Source organism: Camelus ferus, chromosome 12, assembly GCF_009834535.1.
Source record: "Camelus ferus isolate YT-003-E chromosome 12, BCGSAC_Cfer_1.0, whole genome shotgun sequence".
Taxonomy (NCBI): domain Eukaryota; kingdom Metazoa; phylum Chordata; class Mammalia; order Artiodactyla; family Camelidae; genus Camelus; species Camelus ferus.
The window spans coordinates 2,101,216-2,120,311 of record NC_045707.1 but is presented as its reverse complement, the minus strand read 5'-3'; the positions used below and the strand labels follow the sequence as shown (position 1 = coordinate 2,120,311).

Here is a 19,096-nt window from a genome sequence, read left to right as displayed (position 1 = left end):
AATTGAATGGAATTTGCAATCTCATTTAGGATACAAGACTTATAAACACAGAATTAATAACAAAAAGCAGCATATACTGAAGAACACTTAAAAAAAACAGTGAAGTAGGGACAGTAAATTTTACTAGGTTTCTGAGTGAGATGAAAGGGGTTAAGATTTGCCAGAGCAGTAAAGACAAGTGTTCATTTACAGTTTCATCCAGGGGACATGGCGGGGCAGGGCCGAGTGAGATGAAGTATGGGTCTGCCACTGCTAGTGACAGGAAACGATGAAAATGTTTCACTGAATTAGGGTAAGGTAAGTAGTCTTGTAGAATTGTTGATGGAGTTGTAGCCAGAGACTGCGGGAGGAAGATTCTACAGTTAGCAGTTTAAGTGTGGAGCGTAAAGGTGCCAGCAGCTAATATAAAACAATAGCAACAGTTTAATCCCTGAGGAAATCACAGTCCAGGGGAAAAAAAAATGTAAAATCTCTTATATTTATTCTTTGGTTCCCTGATTAGCATTCCCTCCCCTCGCCTGTTAGCTTTTGAGTAGTACCCTCTATATTAGAAATCCTTTGACATTTATCCTTGTTGGGTTTTTAAAAGATAGAAGCTTTTAAGCTAAGTCACACACAGATAAAGACGTGGCTCACTTGTGGCAGTATCCTTGCTGATTGCTGAGTATTTTTGCAGTTCCCTTCCCAAAAGCCCACCCAGTGAAGAGCTCCTTTTTTCCTCTTTTTTGGGTTCCTAAAACTTACCTAAAACTCTCAGGTGGGAGAAGGTTGAGGGAAGGAAGATTCTTTCCTTCTCCTTTCGCCTACTCCATGGTAGCTTAATTTAAGTGCTCTGTGAAGATAAAGATAAATGTGAGAAACTTAAGGATGAAAAGAACATTAGAGACCAGAGAAGTCAGGGGAGGTCATATCAGGCTTAAAGTGGAAACTATGTTACAACCTAAGCAAGGAGCAACTGATAGGTCTATAAATAGGATTTTATCTCCTCATAGAACATTTTTGGCATGGTTGTAGCTTCCCATGTGGGGGACTATTATATTTACTAAAAATAAACTGTGTTTCAGAAACGATTAAAGTAAGTCCCACTGAACTCATTTATGTTATTAAAAGTATAGTCATGGCCTGACAATAAGTTTATCAAGTTTGGTACTTACTAACTTTGGGGAGAACTTTAATATTGAAACCATCAGTTAGATCTAGAATAGAATGGTCTGGTCCAGTCTAGTGTAATTTAGGTAGATTGCCTTCTCAGAAGATAGTGTTACTTCATTTTTTTTCTGCTGGTTCAGAAGACCCTCAACCTCCAGTTATACATTAGACTCATAAATAGGCATAAATAGAGATAAGTGAATCACCTAGGAAAGATAGAGTAGTTCTAATTCTTCAGCACTCTTACTGCTTAATTTAAGCTGCTTTTGGATATGGCCATTCAGAGCAGAAAGGTATATAAATCGGCAATACCTTTGGTATCCCTTCTGGGAACAAAAACCTTCAAGCTGTCTGAGTTTGTTTCTCACACTCTCTTTATCCTGATTGTAGCCCTTTAAATTGTGCAGCAAATTCTTGGCATCTGTCTGCCTGTCAGCTAATCTCTGACACCCCTGGATAGCTTGTTTTTTTCCTTTAGAGTATATCTGAAATTAGTAAAAAGCATCTGTTAATTTTAGTATCCTGTTAGAAGACTAGGAAAAGCTGAAATTCAACACATAATAAAATTGCTTAAAGCATACTTCTCAGTTATTTGACCATGGAATGCTTTTCAGAATCTAATGAATTGGACAGCACAGTGCAGTGTGACTCATGTACAATGTGTGTGTGGATTAAAGTAGTCACCAGAAATGATTTCAAAGATGAGTTAATGGCTTCAAAAAGTGAATTCATTTGCTTTTTCTCAGACTTCAAAACCTGTTTTGGAGAAGTCAAATCATTTTTAAGTGCAAAAATGACAGTGATTAAGCTAATTTTGTTTTAAATATACTGCCAATGTTCTTCCTGCATTGAGGACCTCACATATTATCTTCATTTCTCAAAGATAGCATCTCACTCTTAAATGATAGGTTGTTTCATACTCAGTAAAAACTGCATATATATGTTTAATATTTTTCTTTTGAATGAATAAATTGTGGAAGAAAAATATTGCTAGCATCAATTTAAAAATTCTTGGACTCCACCTACTGACAATTCGTGAAATGCCAGCAACGGGGTTATATATTTCAGATGCATCGTATTCACTAATTGCTTTAAACTCTTTGCTACTGTTGTTCTTTTTCTCCCCTTACAACCACTCAGCTCCTTTCTTTTCCCCAGTGCTTTAAAGAAGGAAACTGAAGTTCCTGATGTATTTTGTGGAAGATAAAGAGCTAAGAAAGTTGGTGAAAGAGGTTTTAGAAGTTCATGGAATTCCTTGAGCCCCAAACCCAAGTTTCTTTCTGTTTAATTGCTTTTATCTAATTTTTGTTTTGTGCCTAACACTTACCAATCAGATGTTTTGGTGGTAGTTGTAACGGTAATGTAGTACATACTTCTCTGTTTACAGAATAGCTAACGTACCCTTATTGTATTTGGACCTGACAACATCCCTGTGTCATTGCTTCCATCTTACAGATGATGAAAATGAGAGTATATATATTTGACTTTTTTCATTACTAAAATTCAAAAATTGTTACATTAAAGTTCTATTTCTGTTATATTGGTGTAGAATGATCAGGGACAGTAGATTAGGGGGATGGTTGACTTTGGCCTAGACTTCCAGCCCAGACACTTCAAGATTCTTTGACAGTCTCTGTCTTAGTCATCAGGCCTGTATACTATTAATATGTATAGAGTTTCCTGTGGTGTCAGATGACATTGAATTTTGATTTGTAAAGTTACAGTAAGATAATTTACTGTTGAAAGTATCACTTAGGATTAAGTTCAGCTATGTATAACAGAATCCCCACCCCTCTCCCTGCCCAAAAGTGGCTTAAACAAGACTTTATCTTTCATGAAAAAGGCTGGAAGTAGGCAGTCCAGGGCTGATGCAGTGCCCACGGTTCTCAAGGACCCAGGACGCTTACTGCTCTTTGCTTCTCTGTAGGATGTAGCCCAGATGGTTGCTAAAGCTCCAGCCATCATTCCCTCATTTCCATGGAGGAGGAACAGAGGTCCCCTCTCCTACTTAAGAAGACTTCTAGGAAGTCCCACATAACATTTCTACTAATACTTCATTGGCCAGAGCTTAGCCCGTGGCCATACCTAGGTGCAACAGAGGTTGGGAGATATAGTCCTTTTTTTGGAAGGTGTGTATATTAATGTCCTAGAATGAAAACTGGAGTTTTGATACTAAGGAAGAAGAAAGGATATTGGGAAACCACTAGCATTCTCAACCTCAGGGACCTTTAGAATGACCTGACCTTGCCTCCCACATGGGGCAGAAGACCATTCTGTAGCTTTCTTGGGAGCTCTTGAGCCAAACTTTGCTGTATTATCCAATAAAATGATTTTTTTTCTTGAGATGTATACACCTTTATGCAAACACTTTTTTAAAATTTAATACAGCATAATAATAAGGAATCATTGCAGTTTCCAGTTAAGTTCAAGTTCGAGTTTTTCAAAACTAGTTAATTGGGATTTCAAATAGTGTAGAGTGAGGATTTTTTTTTCAGCTTTTTAATAAGAATAAAATATGTGTTTAATATTTAAATGTCTAGTCATTGGTGAAGTAAAAAGTGTTAATTTTTACTTCCCATTTTTTTGGAGCCTGGATAAGGTATTAGATTGTACATTTCTTCGGGATAGAGAACTTGCTTTTTTTTTTTTTTTTTTTTTGATTTAAGGTTTTCATCTTTTTTTAAAAAATAAATAATACATTTGCATGACTCAATATTCAAAAGGTACAAAATGGTCATATGGTGAACAGTTGCTCTCTTGAGTCCCCCAGTGTCTTTTCCCTAGGAAGCAATGAGTATGTTCCTTTTTGTGTATAATTCCTCATTTAAAAAAAAAAATCAGTGGCAGTGTGCTATACATTGTTCTGAACCTTTCTTTTATCACTTGAAGAGCTTCCTCATCCCCTCTGCACCCTGCAAGGCTATATAGTGTTCCATTGTCTGAATGAACCATAATTCATTAACAGAAGAATCTTGTCTTAGTCTTACATCTGTACCTGCTCTGTAAGCAACATTTGTTCATACTGCCTAAACTGAACTCTTGGATTGAATTTGACTATGCAGAATATTTTAGGAATGACTTATTTTTGGTGGTCGAGTATTCCAGCTAACTGAGAGGATTTCCCCTTGTTTAAGCACCAAGAGGTTTAAGATTTATTTTGGAAGTAAATCTTTCTAAAATTTGTTATTTAACTATGCAATTTATGTCTTCTTAACCATATAATAGTAGATACTTTTCTTAATGGTTTTAACACAGTTGTCAACATCAGTTATTGTTTAGGGCTAAAAAAGAGTGATATTTCAAAAGCTTTTCCTGGTTTTGCGTTACTAAATGACCCCATTATGATATCTGTCTGCTTGTTGATATCTTAGCTGCTTTTTGGATTTTTTTCTCTTGGTCTCTCTTGCTCCTGGTGTGGCTGCCTCTGACATAATATTCCTCTTTTCTCTGGTACTTATTCCCTACTGCTTCCTAGCTCCCTTTCCTAATTTGCTTTCTAAATTTTGGGTGGGTAAAGAGCCAGATAACCAGGACAGAAATATTTCTAAAATAAAAATAAATAGATTCAAAGAAAAGGCCTGGTGGAGCTTTCTTGTTATGAAAGTGTTTGGACATTTTGATATTCTGGGTATTTAGAGGACCTTTTGCTTCCTGGTTTTTAAGTTATAGAACAGCTCTGTCCAATAGATCTTTCTGTGATGACGGAAATGTTTTCTATTTGCCCTGTTGATTGTAACAGCCACTAGGCTCATGTGGCTCTTGTGCACTTGAAATGTGGCAAGTGTGACCGAGAAACAAATTTTAATATTAATTAATTAAAATTAAATTTAAATAGCCACACGTGACTAGTGGCTACCGCATTGGATGCATGGTTCTAGACTGTAAATAATTAACAACAAGCTTGATTGTAGTAAAGCTTGGGTTGGGATGCTGTCATTTTATTGTGCTGAGCAGAATACATTTATAGTATTGGAAAGTACGCAGTTTGGAATGCAGTACTCAAATGAGCTTAAAGTAAATTATTAAGTTGGAACAGCTTTTTCATATTAATATTATGGTTATTTCGAACTGTAAAGCCATTCTAAAACCACTGGTTCTGGCATGTGTTTAGGGTGATATTAGTTGCACTCTAACTTTATTTATAGGACTTGGTTAGACAGTTGCCAGAGTGCCAGAAACTCCTACAAACAACTTTGACCTTCCCTAGGAAAAAGTCAAGGGATAAAATGTTCCATAGTAGATCTCAGATGTATGTGAAATACTCAAAATATTACTTTCTAATGGAGAAATCTATATGACAAATAAGAAAACAAATGAATACATTAATTAATTATAGGTTTTGATAACTGCTAGGAAGAAAATAAACAGAGCATAGTAATACAGAGAAATGGGCTTATGGAGAAGGACTTCCAACTAGACAGAGTGACCTAGAGAGCTTTAGTTGAGGAGGGGTTATTTAAACTGAGGTCTGAAGATAAGGAGCCAGTCTTATAAGAATGAAGGCAGGATGAGGAAGGATTTCAAAAACAGGGAATAAAGGGGTATGATATGAAATGAGATTGGTGCAGTGAACACTTAGCAGATCATATAGCACCTTAAAGGCCATTATAAAGACTTCAAATAGAAACAAAAATTAAGTGCATTGTGAAGCTATAGAATCAAAGGAGTGATATGATCTGATTAGAAAGTCCCTCTGGCTACTATGTGATGAATGTTTGGAAGGGGAGCAACAGTGGAAGTGGAGGAACTGTTGCAATGTTCAGGAAGGAGAGCTTGGATTAGGTGTTTGCAATGGAGATCAAGACAAGTCTGACACACAGAACTAATGGGTTTGATGTGAGGGGGTTGGGGGATAAGGGAAGGGGCTCTGGCTTTCATAATTGCCAGGTAGTACCACTTATTGAGGTAGGGAGCGCCAAGGGTATACCAGATCTCAGGGTGATGGTGGTAGAAAATTAAGAGCCCAGTCTGGGGCTGTTATGTTTGACATGCTTTGAGACAGCTAAGTCGTCGTGTTGCAGCATGAGAAGAGGCCTAGGATAGGGATATCATTTGGTAATTATTAGCATGTTGGTGGTATTTGAAGCAGTGAGAATGGTAGAGACAACTCAGAGAGAGAAGAGGATGACTCTAGATTGAACCCCAAGTAACACATCCATTTTAGAAGTTTGTTGAGGGAGAAGCCAGAAAAAGGCATTGAGAAGAAGTAACCAGTGATGCAGGAAAAGAATCAGGATTGTCATATCTCAGAAGCTAGAAGAAGAGAATGTTTTAAGAAGGTTGTCAGCTTTGTTGAATGCTGCTAAGAGGTCAGGTTAACTGAGGACATCAAAATGTCCATTGGATTAAGTAACATGGTTATGGTTGACATTGACCAGTTGGTTTAATGGAGTGAAGGGCTTGGAAACTGTATCTTGAGTAGATTGAAGAAAAAGTGAGAGGTGAACAAGTGGAAACAGATATGGATACTTTTTTTTTAGAAGATTTACTGCTTCTGAGGAGATTTCCTGGTTTTGAGGAGATTTACAGTGAAGTGAGCAGAGAGATGGAGAGAGTAGCTGGAGGGAGGTGAGGGGTCAAAGGAGGATTTTTTAAACCATAGTTCGTTTAGTCACTTACCTATTATTGGACATTTATGTTTTCAAGTTTTTGCTTTTACAGATTACTACAGTGTAAAACTTCCTTTTACACCTGTGGGGATTTTCTAAGATAGGTTTCTTGGAGGTGAAATTGCTGAGCCAGAGGCCATGCACGTTTCAGAATTTGATAGATATTGCCAAACTGACTCCCAGAGTGGTGATACCAGTGTACACTTTCTCCATCAGTGTACGGGAGCAGAGGGGAGATTTTTCTGAGGATGGACACAGGTTTATTGCTGGCATGACAGTGATGAGTGGAGAGATCGGTGATGCAGGAGAGAGTGGGTGATTAACAGAGCAGCACAGTGCTTACATAGGCACGGGGAGATGGGGTGTGAGCACAGGTGGTGAAACAGGCCTTTGATGCGAGGCATACTTCCTTCATGGTAACAGAATGCGTTCTAGGTAGGATTGTAGATTTGGTGGACAGAAGAGACTATTTGAATGCTTCTCTTTTAAAGTGAAATACTTGGATAGAGCAACAGCTGATAATTGGGCGGTGGGGGGAGAATGAAGTAGGTTTGAGGAGAAAGTAGGAATAGTCATTTTGGAGAGCAGTAAAGCTTACAAGGGCAGCTTTGGTAGGATTGCTTGGCGTTGCCAAGGGCCCAGTTGAGCTTTGTGATCATGAATATATAGTGAAATCAGTCAGCTTGGTGATGTGATTTTTCTCCAGCAACATCTGCTGGTTGGGAACAGGCACAGAGAAGGCAGATAATTGTATTTAACACCAGGATTGGAGTTTTGCTAAGTGACAGTGATGGAGAGGACAAATGACTGATGATATTTACAAGGAGGGGATAATAATCATGGACTGTGGAGTCAAAGTTGGACATAGGAGGGAATGGAAGACAGGGCTGGAGTGAGTAGGCCATGAACAAGTGGTTGGGTCAGGGGACTTCATGAGGTCAAAACTTGTAGTGGAGGGGATGCCAGAGCAAGTTAGTTAGACGTATGGGAGGTTATTTGAGAATATGATTGAAACATAATAAGGAAAAACACAGCTCTTAAGATAATACATTTTCCTCTTTTAAGGATGTCACTCTGGGTTCCCTGAAAACTAGGGGTGAGGCTCCAACTTACCTCTTTGCTGTAGCTTTTCCAGGAGGTGAGCTTTGAGATGTGCCTTTTATTGTGTGTGCATCTAGAGCTCACTGCAGATGTCGTAGAAGGTGACCAGAACCTTTCTCTGAGTGATGTCTGTCATAGCAGGAGTGCTTGACCAGAGCCACGGCCTTTGGAAACTGATGTACAGTGTGTGTACACTGGGTTCCAAACCTCATCTCTGTTATTTACTCTTTGAAGTCTTAGTAATGGGCAGAGGTAGAGCACAGGGTAATATCCAGGGTAAAATTGCTGATGATTTCGGCAGTCTTGATTTGATATCATCAGTGTGATGTAGTCGAACTGATCTTGGAGTCTTACAAATTTGTGTTTAACTCGTGGCTCCTTTACTCACTAGCTGTGAGACCGTGGGCAAGGTGTTTAACCACTTTGAGCCCCAGTTTTCTTCTATGTGTGAAAAAGATGAAGTAGGGCCTACCTTCCAGAGATATGAAGATGCAGTGAGATAATGCACGCAGTGTTCTGGCACATACTGTGTTCCGAGTAAATAGTTGCAGCTGCTGGTGTTTTATTGAAGTCAGCAGGCAGCGTTGGGGCACTCACTTGCTAGTTAGTCTTCCAGACTGGTTTAGATCCCCTAACTGGACAGCGGCAACCACATTTACCCCTTTCTTCTGTGAGTGTGTCCTGCTGCATAAGGACAGCGCTCTATCTAGACTAGCGCCTCAGACGTCAGCGTGCTTGTGAGTCATCTGTGCCTTTTGTCATAGTGTTGGTTTTAACTCTGTCATCTAGGATGGGGCCTGAGAGTCTTCATAGCTGGGGAGCTCCCAGTTGAGGCTATTGCTGCTGATACTGGTCCATGGGTCACATTTTGAGTAGCAAATTCTATTAGAGAACTGCCCTGTGGGAATCCTTGCTATTTTAAGTTGAGAAGAAATGAGGTTAAAAGAGCCCCATTCTTTCAAGGTTTGTGTGGGGTTTTTTGTTTTTTTGTTTTTTTTTTTTTTTGAGTCAAATTCAGTTGGACCTCATATGGCCCATTTCTGTAGCTCACTGTTGTGGTCAGTCTGTGTTGTCCCTACCAGTCCTGAAAGGGGAAAGTGTATAAATTATGTAGAGAGGGTTGCCTAACATTTCTTTTGAAAATTTTCCAGAGCCTGATTTCTCAGATATATTTTTGTGAAATTGTGTTGGCTCCCTAGATGTACACACTCCCCCACCAGACTTTTACACCCACAGAGAAACTTGCATGAAACTTGCAGTGTCTTCCATTGTTAGACTTCAAGCCAAAGAATCTAAAATGGGGCTCCAAACCTTTTCTGCCAACCAGACTCTTCACATTACAAAATCCAGTGCTTTCAGAAGCAGGAATCAGGGTGCATTATAAGGTTAGAATTGCTGGCAGTACCCATGTTGCTGTCCTAGATAATCCGATTTTTCTTTTTCAGAAGCAGGCATGCCAGACTTCCTCTGTGGGCCCTCTTGAGAAGAGTTCCTTCTCTGATGCTCAAATTCATACATTCCCTCTTCTGAACTAATATAGAGGCTGATAAGCTTCAGAGAACATTTATGCAGTCTGATAAAATGTTCTCCTGGTGGAATGAATTATGTGTGCATCCTAATCCTATGTATAAAACTGTGATCCTTTTCAGAGTGTATTCGTCGTGTTGTTACACTTTTGTGCCTCTTAATCTGAATCCTGCGTAGTTATAAAGCAGAAGTTTCCTTATTTGACTTGATTTGAAAGAATTTTGTTTTCTTTTTTTTTTTTTTAAGGTAGGGAAATGTGGACATGCAGGAGCATGAATTAAAAAGAGTTACTTAGCTTGCCTGTGGGTTTTTGAAGTTTGTGTGTGTGTGTGTGTGTGTGTTTTAAAAAAACACACATAGAATAGACTAACCAACAAGTTCTTAAAATTATGATCAGAAAAGGAAGAGATGCATTGAGAGCAGAAATTTATGAACTTTTCTGTGGTTCTAAGGAAGTTTATAATGATTCCACTCATAGGAGTTCTGGAGGTAGTTTTTAGAGTTTTTGTGACTTATTTAAACTTCTGTTATTTCATTTCAGGGATCTCTTTTCTCTATGTATTTTTCTACTGCTTTGCTGCAAAAGAACATAGGTATCATTATTCCATCCCAAATTTGACTGAAAGATTAACACATAGCAGGATGGGAATAGTTCAGTGGTAAAGCACGTCCTTAGCATTCACAAGGTTCTGGGTTCAAAACCCAGTACCTCCATTAAAAAAGAAAAAAAGAAATAATAGCACAAAGTACATTATATGAAATTTTATTGCCTTTGTTTTTTGATGCCTGGTTAAAAATGAATGAGTATTATCAATTTTGGTCTTCGGAGAGTCTGAAAGGACTATAATCTCTTAACAGTGTGATTTTAATACAGTTTTTTAGAATGGAATATAGGGAAGTCTGGTGACTTAAGATTTAAGGCACAGTGTATGAGACTGGAGATGAAAGTTGTGTTTAAAAATTGATTATGGGCATATAAAAGACTCTAAATAACAGTCTATAGGAAGCCTAAGATTTGTTTTCCAATTTTTTTTTTAAGGCTGTTTCAGTTTTAGACTTGAAGTTCTTACTCCTCTTTTGTACTGGAAATGAAGTAATCCTGACTTTAGAGGAAGCAAAGAGGTTCTGCATAAAGAAAAAGAAAAGGCTTGGGTGAGGCTGAGAAAAATACTTGCCCCACCTCTTCAAGTTTAAGTGAGTGAGAGTTTAAGGTGGGAGGAGGGAGGAGGTATTGGAAGCAGAAGGCACATACTTATTGTGAAAGAAGAGGAAAAGTGACTTGACTTCTACTAAAAGAGAAAAGGAACTCCCCCGTAGCAGGTAACTAAGACGGAGCCCTGCGTTGGGAAGCGTTAAGTAGGGGAGTGAACGTACCTAGTACCTGCTCCGGGCCTGCTTTAAATGTGAGACATGCAGGCCTTACTTGGAGGTTTTAGGAGCAGGAGAGAGTTGTTCCAACATGTCTGAGGGGAACAGAACCCTGAGGCAGCTGGAAGGTGGTAGGCCTCTTGTTTGTTTTTGTTTTATTTTGTTTTTCCTTTAATGAGTTAAAGGAGTAAAATATTCCTCAAAACACACAACCCTTTGAGAGCATATTGTGCACCTACTGTGTGCTAGGTCCTAAGCAAAAGACTCCGTGGCCCAAAATAGATGAACTCTGCCCTGAAAGATGCGAATAAATGGGATAAAATTGGTAGGTACAGGTGGGTACCTGTAGTGGTAACTGGTAGGAATGGTGAATACCATGTCACAAACACCAGGCTTAGTTAGGAGAGAAGAGATCACTTACAGCTGGGTAGGTTTGGGGTTTGAACATGGAAACATGGGTAGGAAGTAAGGAAAGAGCGTGGGCATTGGCGTATGGGGGAGAAGTAAGCTGTCTTCTGAATAAAAACCATCTGGACAGATGATTTGATAGTACTCGTTCACCATTGAACATGATGGATAAAACTATGCCTGGCATACAGGAGAAACTTAGTAAGTGTGTGAACTGAACTAAATTAGAAATCATGGTCACCAGGGACATGGCAGATAGTTTGCATAGTTATATCATTCTATTTAATCACAATTCCAAAAGGAGTATTATACCCTGTTTTTGACTGAGGAAACAGAGGCTTAGACAGGTTAAGTAACTTTCCCCAGGCCACGATGATAGTGATTGTAGACCCAGATCTCAAACGCAGGCCACGTACCCTGCCCTGTCCCCATGCCTAAAGAATCTGCAACATGGGGAGGGCTCAAAATCCACTTGAGTCTGAAACCCTGTTTTTTTCTCTCTTTAGAGGAGAGGCTCTATTGATCTGAACTGGGGTGGTACTAATAAAAAAGATGAAAACCTAGTTGAGTTTATATGTAGTTTTTCCTATGCTTTAAATTCTAAGATTCAGAATCATTCCTGGTAGAATAATAGTGAACTATTACAGAAGAGTGGTGTAAGGCTGCCATCGCAGGGAGGGAATGGAGGCTCTGAGGAGGCTCCCTGTTCACGCTAGGCTCTTGCAAGGGGCTCCAGAAGAATTGGGGCAGAGGGGACGCTTGGCCCCCTTCCCTTGATCTTGGAGGGCAGAGTTTTTTTGATCGCTTCATTCATGTTTAAAGAACCCATCTTAAGCTGGTTTATGTCTAGCTGCTAGAAACTGGTGCTGGTGGTTTATTACTAACCCCACCCATCCCTGCCTTTTGCAATAATCTCAGTGATGATTGTGTTTCTAGAAGTAGAATGACAGAGAGAGATTCCCTGAAGGCAAATACAGAGAGCGTGTGCTGTACACTCCAGTTCCGACACACGGGGCTGGGAACTCCCAGAGAGAGAGAGGGAGAGAGAGAGGGAGGGTGAGAGGGAGGAGAGAACAACAGAACAGTCAGCTGGAGAGGAGGGAGGAGGGGGGAGGAGACCGGCCGTTTTTTTAGATTTTTAAACTCAAGTGATTTTGTTGAGGGGGGGGAGTTTCTCCCCACCCCGAACTTCTGCCCCCCATTCTGGCACCTCCTTTCCTACAGTTCACTGAAGTGCCTTTTTGCAGTCCAGGATCAACTGACCGCTGAGTGTGAGCAGCCCCGTCTGACATGATGTACCTCTGGGTGAGTACAGAGTGCTGTGGGCGAGGGTTCGCACTTGCACATATAAGGAGTGGAAAGCTGCGAGGCTCTGCTCTTGCACAAACGGCCTTCCCCACGGAGCACAGACTGCCACGGCCCCTTCTCCCTCCAGGTGTTAGGCTTTTAAAGCCTAGCAGTGATCATGACATTGGGTGATTTTTTTTTTTCCCCTAATGTTGTTTACCTTGCTAGACTTAGGCACAAGGGCTGAGCTCCCAGTGCAGTGGCATCCCCTGGGCTTGGGAGGTTTGGAGAAGACACTGGGGGCCAAGGAAGTGAGCTGGTTGCTCCAGGAGCTTCAGTCTTCCTGGTGGGTCAGGATCCACCTGTGTTTTGTCTCGGGGGCACTAACCTTGATAACTAAACTGTCTCTTTAGAGATTGAGAGCAAGTAGGTGGTATGATTCTTAATTAGGAATAAGATTTGGTAAGTTTTTATGTAGTAATTTTTGTTATCCTTCACAACAATCTTGTGAAGCAGGTCACTATTGTTATTAAAATTTTATGAGGCAAATAATTAAGTCACAAAGAGTGGCTTGCCCATAGTTAGAAACCAGGTCTATAGCAGCTGGAATAGTAATTAATAACCAAACGTTATAATACATTTTATGCTTGCCAAGAACTTTAATACCTTACATTATTTTAATTTATTGTTAACTATGGTGTTATAATTTGGGATAGAGGGAAACATACTAGGATTAGAGAGGTTTTAAAATTATGAAATGTGGTGACTTTTAGGAGAATGACAGGGGAAATAATACAGGAAAAAAACTCTGCTTTTAGCTGTGAGAACAAGAACATCTATATAGTCCCTTGCAAAGATGGCGGTGTCCTCTCGAGCAGACAGCTGTTGTGCGTTGCTAAGGGAGCCTCCTAGATGTGATGCCCTTGGCTACTAGCCAGCTTTTAAAAGTTTCACTTTGCCCTTTGCCCTTCAGCCTAGATGTCTGGAATTGCAGAAACCTACTTGGCTCAGGCAGGCTAAATTTATAAATATCAGACTAGAATTTTAACTAGGTTTACGGAGATGGAGCTTGATCACAGAGGGGTGTGTGTGTGTGTATGAGTGTGCGTAGGGGCTGCCTTCCTGCTTCTCCCTTCATACTTGAATATGACCTTGAAATCTGACTTCCTCCCCTCTGTTGACTTATTTTTGTAGTATTTGTAAGAAGTCAAAAAACTTTTCTGACACATTTATGTCCTCTAAGTCGTTTTCATCTCTGTGAACTAGGCATCTATGTCTAGGGTCTTTGCAGCCTTGTCAGTGGGACTGATCAGCTGTCTGTTAACCAGAGGATTGGTTGTTCTGGCTTTTGATTTGTTTGGAAGAGGAGTTATAAAAGGAAACAAGTTGAATTGGTCTCATCTCCACTCATTTATGTTTAACGAAAGCAGTGACAGTCTCCTCGGTTATTTCCCATGTGCTTATATTACAGCTATTTGTAAATTTGTCTCAATCCCCTTTACTTGTTAGCCCCGGAACAGAGCTTTCAAACCAAAGGCCCACATTTTGGGTTGAGAAGCATGTATGCCAAGATAACTATTCCCCTCAACCCTGGGAGCAGCCACAAGGGGCCTAGATTCCCCTGGGCACTTGGACCACGTGCACTCTAGTTTGCCACTTTGTGCCATAAAAATACTACCATTTTCTGTGTCTGCCATGACACCTGACAGTTTGGGTAGCACTGTCTAGAAGGCAAAAAGTGCTCCAGCTCTGTCTTCACGATCTGCATCATTTGTTGGATTTACTGAAAATGTCCAGAAGGAGCTGTAGTTGCATGATGTCCAGATACAGAGAAGACTATCTCAGTGGTCAGGCATGAAGGGGGAGGCACTGGAGGGGCTGCCTGGATGAGGAATAGGAGATCAGCATTTTGTGGCGGTCAGTACCCAGCCAGGTGACGTTGGACTATCAAGTGTTCTGACCTCAGTTTCCACGTCTATAAGATAGCTCTTCTAATTTTAAAATTCTGGGAAGTGAATTTTGAGTAGCAGTATGTGTGCCAGCAAGATGCCCAGTTGTGCAGGAATGTTTAGTTCCTAGAAAACATGAGAATATGAAATGTATGTCACTTCATGGCCTGCTTGGTGTGGTACCAGCAGTGAGTTAAAGGCACTGTTCTAAGCATTCTAGAAAAATTACTGAACTATGTTTAGTTGTCAGTACTACTGAGTGGTGTGGACATTCTTGGAAACTGCAGAGCTGAAGAGTAAAAGTTAAAGCTTATCCCAGCATTTTGGTTTGTGTAGTTGAGCTAGACATGGCCCAGAATTTGCTCCTGTTTGTCTAGAACTCTGAGATAGAATGCCGTCTGTGCTCTGTACTTGCCTTTTTGCCAGATCTCCTCCCTCCCCACTTTCCTGTTGGCCACTCTCCTTTATAGTGAAATTAGTAGCGTCAGGGGGCAGCATGAGCTGGTGCAAAGAATGTGGGTTTTAGAGACTTAAGAAGGTTTAAATCCCACCTCTGTCATTTCTAATTGTGTGGTATGAACAAGTCACTTAACCTCTCTGAACCTCAGTTTCTTCTTTTGTTACATGGAGAACATTAATGTCTATCACACGGAATTATTGTAAAGATTTGAGATAATCTATGAAAGATGCTTAACATGGTGTGTAGCACATAGTAGATGCTCAGTAAATAACCAATGTGAGTCAACTTTTTGCTTTGAACGTTTGCATAGCAGACCACTCGCTCCCCCCAGAGCATTTCCTCTAGCATGCCTTTGAATTCGTGCAGGGAGAACTTTGATAAACACAAACTAGTTTAACATGAAGTGTCTCCCCTTAATCAGTATTTTGAGCACTTGCGACTAGAGAACCCTCACTAAACTTGCCTGCTGATGGAGAACATCCCCATTATTTTCTCTAAGCTTTTTGGGGGAGGGGTGCAGTACTACTCTTAAGCACTTGCTATGTCATTTATTCTCCCTTTCTCCTCTTCAACAAGTAGGTGGCAGAGAGGGCCAGCCTAGGGACAGAGACAAGGGAGAGGGAGGGAGGCATGTCATTCCTGTAGTGAGGGAATTTACATGTTTGATGATTACAGAATTTATGTCCAGTAAACAAAATTATAGACCACTGACTTAAATTCCCAGAAGTCAGGATGTGTTCTCACTGTCGGAGCTGATCTTAGCTAGACGGTTCTCAGGTTCTCTCTTACTCTTATTCTATATGGACGAACTTCTGGATTTCATTTTGAACTATTTTGTCATAGTTCAGTCCTCTGTCTTCTTAGTAAATCAGTTCAGTCAACATTTAGTGAGTGTGTGTAATGGGTACAATGGGTAGAGGACTGTGCTGCTAGCTGGTATAAACACAAAGATGATTAAAGACTCCCATGCCCTGACATAATTTATAACACAGTGGTAGAGTGTGTGTACACAGATAAGAATGATTTTTGTATGATGCTTTTCAATTAAGAAAGTGCTTTTATATGCTATCTTATTTCACCCTCACAGCAGTGCTAAGGACTTGGTATCATTACTGCTATTGTACAAATGAGGAAAGAGACCCAGAGACCAAGACCATTTATTGTACGTGACGGTTAATTAATGACAGAGCTGGAAACTCAATTCCATATATTTTTTAACTCTATGGCTCTTTTTTTTTTTTAAACACTACCTTCTTTTAAGAGAGGCTGTTTTTGTTTTGTTTACTTTAAACTGTTTATGAGTGATAACATATATGTTAGCCATATACCTCAGTCTTCAACACATGTGGGAGTTAGCTGTCATCCTCATTTTACAGCAGAGAAAGAAACTTCAGCAACTTGCTAAGGTCACACAATTGAGAATAGACAGAGGTAGGATTTGAACCCTGGTCTGTCTGGTCTCAGAGCTTACTACAACACACTTAAAATCTTCTTTTATTTGTCTGGTTTATCACTGCTACCATTCAGCCTGATACAGGATAGAGTAGAGAAATGAAAATAAGGTAACCTGAATTCTGTTTCATTATCCATTAATTGAGATAAGTTACTTAATTGCATGTACCTTGATTTTGCAGAGTGTCAGAAGATTGGATAGCTCTTGAGAGCGTTACTGGAGTAATCTTAGAAAAATGTGTATCAGCCATTTTAGAAACAAGGTAGTCAGTAAGTGATGGCTTTATCATAAAACATGGAAATCATGGCCTGGGAGTCAAAAGACACAGGTTTTGGTCTCGGTAGTGCCATTTGTCAGTGTATAGCCTTTCTGACGTGGTTTTCCAGTCTTTAAAATGGGACTACTAATACCTAACAGTTTGTTGAGATAATTTATGTTAAAGTTTTTTGGAAGCTATTTTGTACCAAGCAAATATAAGATAACAATAATAATAACAGCAGCTTATTATTCGGTTGTAGTTAGGCTGATTTTTAATGCTCACTTTTTATCACTGTTTTGCCATTTGAATTGGTTTACACATTTAGAGAATTAGACTTAATAGTAAATTGAGTTATCACAAAATGTAACCACAGGTCAGTTCAGATAACACTGGAGGCCAGATACTGTGAATAGATACTTGGCAGTGAAAAGCCATTTAAAAGATTTTAAATAGGATTGGGAGTAGGCTGAAGTGGAGTTTATAATTAGATTTGTTTTTTTAAAAAGATATCTATACAGATGAGAGAGGAGTAAGAGAGCAGAGAGAAGTTGGTTGTTGTTGTGGAGTAGCCTCAAGGGCAGAGAATGGTGAGGATAGCGTGTCCTAGAGAGGAGAACTGCCTGAGAGAGAGGCAGAAGATACGATTGACAGGATAATGTCACGATTCGGAAGAGGTCCAAGTTTTTTTGGAGGCAGGAAGGTAAAGGGTATCATGAGTCTGATTTCAGATTTGGTACTTCTGGGTAACATTGAGATATTGAAGGGGAAATTCCGCTTAGATAGTTGGCTACCCAGGTCTGGAAATACAAGGAAAGTTAGAGGCTTAAACTATAAGTTTGTGTGAAATCTGCATGCAAGAGTAATCGAAGCTATGGGCAGGTTTGATGATGACTTAAGATGAGCCTGGCCCAGGGAGAAAAGGTAGAGCAAGAGAAGGTGATGCCTGGTAGACGAGATGAACCCTCAGAGGTGGCAGGGAACAAGATTCCAGAGAGCTTGTTCTTCAGAAGGAAAACCAGGACACTAGGAAGCTAAAAGAGTGGCAGGAAGAGAGAACTGAAAAATGTCCGTCGTTTTAGTAACATGGAGGTCATTGATGACATTTGCAAGGGTTGTTTCAGAGAACTGCTGAGAACAGAAGCCTGAGAATGGAGTCAGTTCAGGAGTTCATGGCAGGGAGGGGAGTGGGGGAAGGAATTCAAGGTAGACATAGTATAGGCAGTTGTTGGAAAAGTTTGACTGACTTTGAAGGAATGTAGAGGGTACTTATAAGAGTATGTAAGATAGAGAAGGGTTTGTTTTATTTTAAATAAAAGACATGGTCATGTTTAAAATCTAGCTGAATAAATTCATTTGAGAAGGAGAAGTGGAGTATACAAGAGAAGAGAAGGGATAATTGCTCTTATGCTTTGAGAAGATAGGCTTGGCTTTAGGAGTAGGAAGAACTCTCCTATTTAACAGGAGGGAGAACAGATAGAGGACAGAGAGATCACAGCATCTAGGAGTTTGAAAAAGTCTTTACAGAGTAGGAAGTAGACAAGCAGAGTGGTTGAAGAGTAGAAAGGGTCATTGCTTTCCCCAAAAGAGATAGATTGGTGAAATAGTGTATTTGTTTGGGAACCATATATAATTCCATGTGGCTTGTATGTGTGGGATGAGTGGAATAGTGATGGATGAAAATTAAAAATTTTAGAGGCCAGATTATCTGAATAGTTTAAGGTGTTTTTTTTTTTTACTCTGATGAGGAGCCATTACTTATCAGATTCTAAGCAGGATCAAGTGTGATCAGATTTGTATATTATTTAACAAGATGCTTCCATTATTATTGCAGAATTTATATTGATACTTTGGATGACATTGGTTTGATGCATATTTTTAAATCTCAGAAAACTGTAGGGAGCTAAACAAATGATTGTATTGGTAATATGAGACTCAAGCAGTTAACACATTTATTGATGATAGTTGTGTGCTGATCCCTTTCTAAGGGGTAGGGAAAGAGCATGAACAAGACAAAATTCTTTCCTGTAGAGCTTGTATTTTTTAACTGGAGAAAGAAAATTGTAAACACGTAAGCAAACAAGATAAATTCAGGAACTAATAAGTGCCATAGAGAAAAAGTTATATGACCCTGAAGGTTTAGCTAAAGTGAAAAAGGCCTGAGTGAAAAGGAGTACCATCTCGTCAAGCTATGGGAGGAAAGCATTATAAGCAGAAGGAGCAGCAAATACAAGTCCTCAGATGGTCTGGGGCATTCAAAGGACAGAGAGAGGGGTGGTGTGGGTGGAGTGTAGAGAATGTAGGAAGAAAAGAATGTTGGAAGATAAGACTGGAGAAGTAGACGAGGGCCAGATCTTTCCCCCGGTAGAGATTTGAATTTTGTTCTGGTTAAAATGGGAAGGTATTGGGAGATTTTAAGCAGGAAAGTTGACTTTCTTTAGGAAAAGTGATAAGGAAGGCCAAGAAGCAAAAGGTGATGGCTTAGACTCTGGAAGGCAGTTTGATAAGATTAAAGATGGTTTGTGTGTG

The 19,096-nt window shown here is 39.8% G+C and overlaps 1 protein-coding gene across 18 annotated transcripts in view; it reads left to right on the top strand.

The window, feature by feature from the left end:
- RBFOX2 (RNA binding fox-1 homolog 2) overlaps positions 1–19,096 on the top strand; it is a 239,570-nt gene that overhangs the window by 94,828 nt on the left and 125,646 nt on the right. Inside the window, exon 1 of one of the 18 annotated variants that reach the window (XM_032492129.1) lies at positions 12,227–12,467. The exons of the other annotated variants lie outside the window; for them this stretch is intronic. Coding sequence (XP_032348020.1) covers positions 12,453–12,467 — 15 coding nt within the window. The 5' untranslated portion in view covers positions 12,227–12,452. Of the gene's footprint in view, positions 1–12,226; positions 12,468–19,096 lie in introns of those variants that run through there. 18 annotated transcript variants of the gene reach the window in all.